This window comes from Sapajus apella, unplaced genomic scaffold (assembly GCF_009761245.1).
Source record: "Sapajus apella isolate SASKATOON/1434 unplaced genomic scaffold, GSC_monkey_1.0 scaffold48, whole genome shotgun sequence".
Classification (NCBI taxonomy): Eukaryota; Metazoa; Chordata; class Mammalia; order Primates; family Cebidae; genus Sapajus; species Sapajus apella.
Window position 1 is genome coordinate 1,724,068 of NW_022436988.1, and position 9,215 is coordinate 1,733,282.

Genomic DNA, 9,215 nt, shown 5'->3' on the forward strand with positions numbered 1-9,215 from the left:
GTGTATGAGCATGTGTGCGTGAGTGCATAAGCGTATATGAACATAAGTGCATATGTGCGTGAGTGCATGTATGTGTATAAGCATGTAAGTGTATGAGCACGTATGAACATGAATGCATGTGTGCATGAGTGCACGTGAGTGTATGAGCGTGTATGAGCATGTGTGCGTGAGTGCATGAGCGTGTGTATGAACATGAGCGCATGTGTGCATGAGTGCATGTGTGTATGAGCACGTGCGTGAGTGCATGAGTGCGTGTGTGTGAATGTATGAGCATGTATGAGCATGTGTGTGTGCATGAGCGTGTATGAACATGAGTGCATGTGTGCATGAGTGCACGTGAGTGTGCATGTGTATGAGCACGTATGAGCATGTGAGTGCATGAGCGTGTATGAACGTGAGTGCATGTGTGCATGAGTGCACGTGTGTGCATGTGTATGAGCATGTATGAGCATGTGTGCGTGAGTGCATGAACGTGTGTATGAACATGAGTATGTGTGCATGAGTGCATATGAGCGTGCGTGTGTATGAGCATATGTATGTATGAACATGAGTGTGTGTGCATGTGTGTGCGTGTCAGTTTGTGTGAGGTGTACATGGCCACACCTGTGAGTGTGAGCAGCTGTGAGTTTCATCAGTGAACCCAGGACTGGACCCCACTGGGATAGCCTTACTGGGATCTGCAGTGTGCCTCCCCCAAGAGGGGGCGGCAACTCAACTGTCCACAGGGCCAGGAAGCCCCTCCAGACGGCAATGTGTGTTCACGCCCGTGAGGGCACCTGCCCCTCCGCACAGCCCCTTCCACACCCATGGCGCCCCCATCCCGGGTTCAGGTCCCCTGGGTCTCAGGTCTGTGCATCCTCCAACTGTCCTTTCCTGGATCTGCTCACCCTCACCCAGGCCATGCGGAAGAACAGGGGAGGCCCCTGCTTGCCGGAGTCCCGGGAAGAAGGCAAGCTTCAACTGTGACCCCAGGACGGGAGAGAGGGAGTCACACCAAGACCCGACTTCCCTCTAAGACGATGTGTCGCAGGCTGGTGTCTTTCTTAATGTGGCTAAGCCTTCTCTTTTTTGGTGGGGTGTCCCAAGAATGCACTGCCCCCCAGTGTCACCCTCTGCTTGGGGAGCCCACCCTGCTGCTCAAAGGACCCTATCAGAAGCACACATATTCCCCATTTCTAGAAATTTCCACTGGAAAGCCATATCCCTGCACTGAGCCAGGGGAAGGGGGCTGTTCTGCTCCCCTCATCTCAAGACGCTGGATTTTTTGTTGTGGGATCCTAGAGGAGAGGAGGGGAGGCAGGACCCCAACCCACCTGTTTGTCCCTCCCTTCCTCCCCATGGCAGATCAGAAGGAACAAAACCCAGTTCCTGGCTGGTCCGATCTGGAACCTAATCATGTGGACAGCTGCAGCATGCTAGCCCGGCTGGCTCCCAGCTTGGGTGCTGGACACCTCCCCTCCAGGCCTGAGGCTCACTGCAAACTCCACACCCACCTCATAACCAGGTCCTGGGCACTGCCTGTCCCCGGCGCCTTCCCCCACGACCCGAGCCCACACCCAGCACCCCTGGATTCTCCGGCGGCAGCTGTTCCGAGGCCATGGGAGGCAGTAATATTATAGATTACAACAAACTGGGGCAGCCCACTGACAAATAGGCCTGCGTGAGCGAAACGGTATATTATCCCATAAAAACGCCAGCGGGCAGAGCGGTGGAGCTGCAGCAGAGTGCGGTCCCACGCCCGAGGCCCTTCCAATCCCATCCTTTGCAGATGGGCCTGGGCTGGGAGTGATTTTCCAGACACTGCACGCTGGCTGTGATTTTGTTTTTTGCTTGTTATATTGTGTCTTCGGTGAGGGGAAATAAGGTCCCAGAGGTTAATGGGGACTGGAGAACCCCAGGGCAGCCATTCCCTGGCGGGTGGGGAGGGGGCCAATGGTGGGGGAGCCCTGCAGAGCAAGTCACCCACCTGTCAAACAGACAGGGGAGTGCCCAGAGTCCAAGCCTATTCACAGCACATCTGCGAGGCAGGGGATGCCCAGGGAGGCCACCCCACCTCAAGGAGGCTGCCCAGGAGCCGAGGTTTCGGACCTTCGCCTGCACAGGCCAGGAAGAGCCTGCCTTCCTCCTAACGGGAATGGGGCAGTGCCTGTCTTGAGCGAGGGCTTCTCTTTGGAAACCTGTCATTCAAGATGCACCTATCAAGAAGGCAGGCACCTTCTGTTGTTTGAGGGTGTCAGGAGGGCAATGGGGCACTCCAAAGGCTGGGAGGTATTCTCTGGAGGGACCCCTAGGCAGAGGCTGGCCCCGCTGCCCCCCAGGAGGAGCCCAGGCATCGCTTCCACCCCAGCCACTGGGCAACCAGGCCCCTCTGAGAAAGCCACTCCAAAAGAAGGCGTGTGCCCCGCAGTGAGCTCAAGGCGTAGGGAGAAACTCCAGTGGGGCTTTGGCCATGACAATCACAGTAGCTGCCTCACAGGATCCAGAGGGCAGAGGACAGAAGACAGCTCTCATTTGTTACGGGCCTATATTCAGATATTTATGGTAGGGAGGAAGGGGGGTGCCAGAAGCCTCTTCTAGAAGGAAGGACAGTGGGGCACAACAGGGCAAGGCTTCCTTCCACCCGGAAAGTACTTATTCCCAGCGGCACTGGCTGAACTCTATCTGTGTTTGGGAATTCCCAGCCCAGGGACACGGACAGTCCCAGGCTCAGACCCTGGAGCTAGATCAGGGTATTCTGGGAAATGCAGTCCTTTGGGAGTCGGGAGGGCCTGCCAGGATTTCTGGGGGGCATTGAGTTAAGAAGCAGCCAGGAAAGAAGAGAGAGCAAAGGGAGTTGTCTTTACTCCAACCCCAGGGTGGGTGTGTAAAACTACTGGGAGGCGACTATATATATCAACATCTGCTGCCTCAAAAGACACCAGAGGCCAGGTGCGGAGGTGGGTGGATTGCCTGAGCTCAGGAGTTCAGCCTGGGCAACATGGTAAAACTCCATCTCTACTAAAAACACAAAAGATTAGCCGGGCCTGGTGGCGCACACCTGTAATCCCAGCTACTTGGGAGACAGAGAAACATGAATTGCCTGAATCCAGGAGGTGGAGGTTGCAGTGAGCCGAGATGACACCACTGCACTCCAACCTGGGCGACAGAGTAAGACGGTCTAAAAAAAAAAAAAAAAAAAAAAGATACCAGACAATGCTACCATTCTAGCCTCAGATCATATCCACAGTGGCTTTTCTGATCAAGTAGTTCCGGGGACTTTTATTTTAGTGGGGAGACCTAGAAAGTCCCCAGAGAGGAAGGACCGCAACCAAACCACCCAGGATGAAAGCCGCATTCGGTGATTCTCACCATGGCTCTCCTCTGGCCCCTGCCTCCAGACACACAGAGAGAAAGAGAACAAAGGTGCCCGCCAGGGGACAGGGGTGCTACCTGCTACACCTCGGCCTCCAGGAGAGGCTGCAGCTGTCCCAAGTGCGCGCACGTTATTTATGCTCACAGCCAGCTCTGATGACATATGTAAGTTGACAGCGGACATCCTATCAACTTGCTGGAGTGTATCTTGATTGTTAAAACACTCTTAAAGGTGTACAATCATTTATCAAATTAAAATAGCCGTGTCTTGCCAGTTTCTTTTCCACCTGCCTAGATGGAAACCCCCAGTCTCCATCCCTCTCTAGCCTCCTGGGTAATCTGCCCGTGCACCCAGGCCCTGCTCCTCAGAGGACAGTGTCCCTGCTGCCAGGAGCCTGGGCCTCAGCATCCCCTCCCTACTCTGGCCCAGGCCAGGGCAAGCCCACTAATCGCCAAGAAATGACAAACGCCAGAAGCCCCACCAATTAAATTTAAACTCATGCAAAGCTCAGTGGCTAGTAAATTATTATTTTTATTAGCTTGAACCAAGTTCCCGTAAGAGAGAAAGTCAACTTGCTCCCATGAATGGGTCTTGTATAATTTATTTAACTCTGTGCTCTTTGCCAAAGCCTGGAATATTTTTAGCTCGTTCTGTTGTTGGATTTGGCTTTTTTATGTGTGTTTCTGAGGGTATTTTTAGCCGCATCTATGTTATTCTAACAGCCTCCTATGCATTTTGTCCTGTCTGTGGGGGCTGTTGAACCCTGTCTCACAGGGAGATGAGGGAGATTTCTAAGAATAACCGGGGAGCGTTTGGGGTGCACACGTTTTCCAGGGGAGATGTGCTATTTGCACAACGCCGCTCCCTGCCTGCCTCACTAATTTGCCTTATTACTCACGTGACCTGGATATTCCTACAGAAAGCGCGGCAGCTCCGCACAGGGATCATCAGACGTGCTGGCAGCACCAGCCCCACTGGGGGAAACCCACATTCCAAACAGGGCTTGGGCAGGGCGGGCGTGGCAGGCCACAGCTGCCGGTCCACGCAGCCCCAGATTCCCGTAGCTCCTCTGGGCTCGCAGCAACTTTGATGTCTAGCTCTGTCACTTACGGAGCAGGACGGGTGACGTCTTTGGAAAGTAACTCTTTTCACACCTACTTAATGTTGGTAACTGTTGCAGAAACACTCCATCGTGTCATGGAGTTAATGAGGTATTTAAGAAAATGTATTTTTTCCTTTACAAAAAAAAAAAAAAAAAATCACATGATGCGGGGGAGCCTTTGATGGGTCTTTCCACACAAGGAAATTCTTTTTTTTTCTCTACGGAGTTGGGGGTATTTTTTGGTTTTGTTATTTGGTGTTTTGTTTCTTTTTCTTTTTTGGAGACTGGCGGTAGGAAGCACTTTTTTTTTTTTAGCAAGAAAGAAGTTTGCAGTTCTCCCACCAGAAGGAGCCTCGGTTCTCCCACAACACCTCAGGCTCAGAGCACCTGGCTTCCCAGGCCCCGGCCATTTATACCCCAAAGAAAACAAGAGAAGGGGCGGAAGGGGAATCTGAGCAGATTATTGAAACCAAGATGAGAAATAGCGCCTTGGTGGAAGCCTGGCCCCTGGAGAGGGGAGGCGTACCGACCAAGACCGACAGGACCTGCCAGCCAGTAGCCGGGAGGGCGGAGGCTGCGCACGACGTGGGCGCCCAGGCCGGGGCTGCCGCGGTCACACACACTCCCAGCATGGGCGCCAGCCCCAGTGGCCCCAGGCGGTAGGCACTGATGAAAAATCTTGGGTTGGTTCTTGTTGATTTTTCTTTTTTCCCCCTAGATTTCACAGCTTTGCCTCCCGACCATCTGTATTAGAGACAAAATCTCACACTGAACTAAAAATAAAGATTCCAAACATTTTAATTGCACCTTTTGGTGACAAGGTTACTGGAACAGCACTTTACCATAAAATCCTACAGCCTGAGTCTAAAGCGCCCAGCACTTTCATTTTTAGAAAAACAATGGAAGAAGCCCTGGAGCCCATGTCCCCACCCATCAGGGCCCCTCGGGCTGACATTCTGAAAGTGCTGGGTGGGGTGGAGGAAGAGCAGCCCAGGCAGCCAGCAGGACACCCTTGGTCCAGCTGCGGTGCCAAGTGCCAGGCCAGAAAGGCACAGAAGAGGAGCCCAGCAAAAAGAGGCAGCCTTGGGGAGGCCAGAGCCTCCATCCACGATGGCTGGATCCTACTCCCAGACAGGCGGGAAGAATCAGGGCAATTTTCCTTTCCGAGGGGCAGTCAGCGGAGGGAGGGGCATGCTAGCTGCAGCTGTGGCCTGCAGACTGAGGCCATCCAGGAAAACGGGGATCGAGTTGGCCAAGCCGGCCATTTGGAAAAGTTGTTTAACTTAATTATACTTTTTTCTCTCTCAACTAAATCATATATAGACACAAACCAAAGCAAAGTGATCTGGGGTATAATTCCTTCTAAAAAAGATACATGCAGCTAAATTTTAAAAACCAATACAATATTCTGGCTCTTAGCAATTTCAAAAGGCTTTCTTTCAGCTCCACATGCTTCTACCTGGATGCCTGTGTAGCCAAGTTTCCCATCACAAACGGGCTGAACATCTCCCAGCGCAAGAAGTCTCATCGGTCCGCAGGGGGGTAGAAATGGGGCCTCCAGGGATAGGGGACACACGGCCCTTCAGACCCTGAACCAAGCGGCCCTGAGGGACCTCCAGCGCCCTCTAGAGCACCCTGAGCTTGGGGAGGCTGGGAGTGCCTGGGGTACAGAAAGTAGGGAGGACACAGGCCAGGCCAGAGCCCAGAGCCGTTTCTCACAGCCCTCCCGGGCCTACAGGCCAAGAACCACGTGGCTAAAGTTAGAATGAGCAAGACAAAGGGCCAGGCCACCCGACCGGGCGCCCACCTACCCGGGTGCTGCCTGGACCTGGAAGCAAGAGGCAGAAAGGGGAGAATTCGGCTGGCCCAGGCCTGGCCAGGATGTGAGTGCGGGCATGGGGTCACGGAGGCAGCACTGACCTGACCTGATGAGCACTGAGCCTCCCAGGAGGGGACAGCCCCAGCCGGCCCTGCACCAACACGCAAATATTGGTGTCAGGGGCCTCTGTCTCTGTCGTGCTGTGACTTGCCAGGCTGGAGGCCACAGCACAGTGGAGGTGGAGTGACCGCCTGCAGCCAGAACAGGGACTGGTGGGGAGGCTGGCGAGCTGTCCCTGCCCAGGGCCGCCAGAGCCTCCACGCCCGTGCACCTGAGCCGGGTGGGCAGCAGTTCCCGAGCAGGGGCAGGAAGAGAAGCCTGCTAACCACAGGGACAGCGGGAGAGATATTTTTAAATCGCCCATCGCGCAGGCAAGTGCTTTTTCTCCTTCTCTTTCCAGTTATAAATCTAGAGAAGAAAAAAGAAAGGGAAAAAAGGAAGGAAGAGCAACAGAGAGAAAAGGACCGCCTTGCCAAAGCGCCGGGCAAGGAGGGAAGGGGGCGGGGGCCGACCCCAGAGGCGCTGGGGAGACCCCTCCACTGTGCGGCTCCTCGTTCCAATCTCCTGGCAGTGCAAATGCTGGAAGCCCATTAGCAATTAACCAACTTCGAGTTTGTTTTTTTCCTAGGAAATGTAGGTTTTTCTGCCTGCCCTCCCTTCTTCCGACGTTTTCCCTTCTCGTCCCGTCTTTGCCATCCGTTTTAATCCACACACTAATTGTAATCCCATTAAAGCAGATATAATTTTATTAGTATTCACAGTTTATCAAGCTACCAATAATAACTGTTACTGCCAATTTTTTTTTCTAAAGCGGCAAACATTTCTGGTGTTTAGAACAAACTGTAAACAACAGCCACCCATGTGCGAGGGTGACCCGGCGGGTCCCTAGCGCAGCGCTGTGCCTTACCGCGAACCGCCCCGGTGACCTCCGGGGCTTCAGGCACGGTAGCTGCCCCTTCCATGACCTCCCTCGACACTCCTATCAAAGCCACCGGGAAGAGGACGGCCCTGGAGGTCTGGGCCCCTCCGCCAAGGACCGACCCTCCAGGGCCGGGAGGGAGTCCGAGGGAGCAGCCACCGAGCCTCCCGGTGAGGCCCAGCACGGGCGCCCACGCTCTCCTCTTGGAGTAAACGCACCGCACTCTCGCCTGCACCGAAATCCTGAGCACTGCCCCGCGCCACCCTCGGGCTCGGGCCCGGGCCCCGGCCCGCACCGCCCCGCACCGCCCTCCCGGGGCCACAGGCTGCAAGGCTGGGCCGCACTCTGGCCACGCTTTGTCCGGCTTTAGCGGGATACCAGAGGCGCTCGCTAAGGCAAATGCATCCCTGCAAACCCGTTCTCGCCCTGACACTTCCAGGCTTTATATAGAAACAGGATTTGCTCGTCTTACACCGGCAGTCTCTATTAACGCCCGCCCGGCGCGCACACCACCCTAATCCGCGAGGCCGCGGCGTGCCCGGCCCCCTCCCCCCGCCACAACGGCCGTTTTGTTCCCGCAGAAAACGCCTCGTTGTCCCAGCCCCGGAACGCCTTAAGGAGGTGAATACAAAATGCAGAAAAAGGGTTTCCGTGGAATTTAGATCCGCAGGAGGGGGCGGGGGAGGGCGGCGAGGCGCGGAAAGGCTTTAATTTCACCGGCTCCGGCTCCGGCTCCGGGGCTGCCCCTCCGAGACCCCCGGGGGAGGGTGGCCGGGGAAAGGCCGCTCTCCACCGCGCCGACGCAGCGCGGGGGGCTGGCAGGACGCGTGGCCCCACTCGGCGCCCGGGCGGCCACCGCGGCCGGGGCCGGGAAATGAAACCAAAGCTCCTCCGCTCCTCTCTCGGCCGCTCCCGTCCTGCGCCCGCCCCGGCTGGGCACTGACCTGTGTGCGAAGCCATGGGCAGCGGCGACGGGAAGTACTTTCCTGGCTGGAAGTGCGCGGGGGGCTGCGCGGCGGGCCCGGCCGGGGCGAGGCGCGCGGCGGCGGCGGCGCTGCGGTGGCCCAGGCTGCCGCGTTCGGACAGCAGATGCGGCGGCGGCGCGAAGTCGCGGCCATCCATGCCGGGCCCCGGCCCCGGTCCGCCGCTGCTTCCTTGGAGCAGCGCGGCCGGGGCCCGGGGGCGGCTGGGCGCGCGGGCGGCGCAGAGGCGGCGGCGTCCGGGGTCACTGGCGGCGGCAGCGGCGGGGCTGGTCAGCACGCGGGAGAACTGGGCTTCTTGGCGGGCGGCCGCGCTCCGAGCCGGCGGCCGCTCTGCGGATCCATGGCCTGCAGAGGGAAGCAGACGAGACTCGGTGACGGGGGGACTCGGCTCGCCCGGGGGTCCCCGCCCCGCGCGCTCGCCCGCTCTCCCTCGCCCCCCACCCCCGCTGGCCCGAGCGAGCGGCGGCCAGGCCGGGTGGCGGGTCCAGGGCACTCGGCCTCTCCCCGCCGCACGCGCGCACAGCCCAGAACCCGGGGCCCCGCGCGCGCACGCACCGTCCCGGCCACGCTGGGCCCGGGGCGGCCGGGGGAACCCAGCCGCGCTGCTCGCGGCCTCCCCTTCTCGTCCCCGCCGGTCCCTGCAGCGAGGGCACCGCGGCGAAGAGACTGCTGGCTCTGCTGGGTGATAAAAACCCAAATCTGCGAAGCCATCACGCACACACACACACACACACACACACACACACTCACGCGCACACCCTTTCCCCTCCCCCGCTGCCCAAAGGTGTCTCCGACGAAGAGGCCTGGGGTCCACGCTCGCTCCTTCTCCCCACCTCATGCCAAGGTCCAGCTTTTACTGCGTTCCGCTTAGCCGAATAACCATGCTAATTAAGCGAGTAATTTTATTGATTGTAACTCAAGAGTTTTTTTTTTTAATAACCTGCCTTTTCTCCCCACTCCCATCCCCCCCATGCATTCGG

General features: G+C 57.3%; 1 protein-coding gene across 1 annotated transcript in view; it reads right to left on the reverse strand.

Annotated features, from left to right (window-relative positions):
• BAHCC1 (BAH domain and coiled-coil containing 1) overlaps positions 1-8,389 on the reverse strand; it is a 61,908-nt gene extending 53,519 nt beyond the window's left edge. Inside the window, 1 exon segment of the mRNA XM_032241363.1 lies at positions 8,197-8,389. Coding sequence (XP_032097254.1) covers positions 8,197-8,374 — 178 coding nt within the window. The 5' untranslated portion in view covers positions 8,375-8,389.
• Positions 8,390-9,215: the final 826 nt, after the last annotated feature.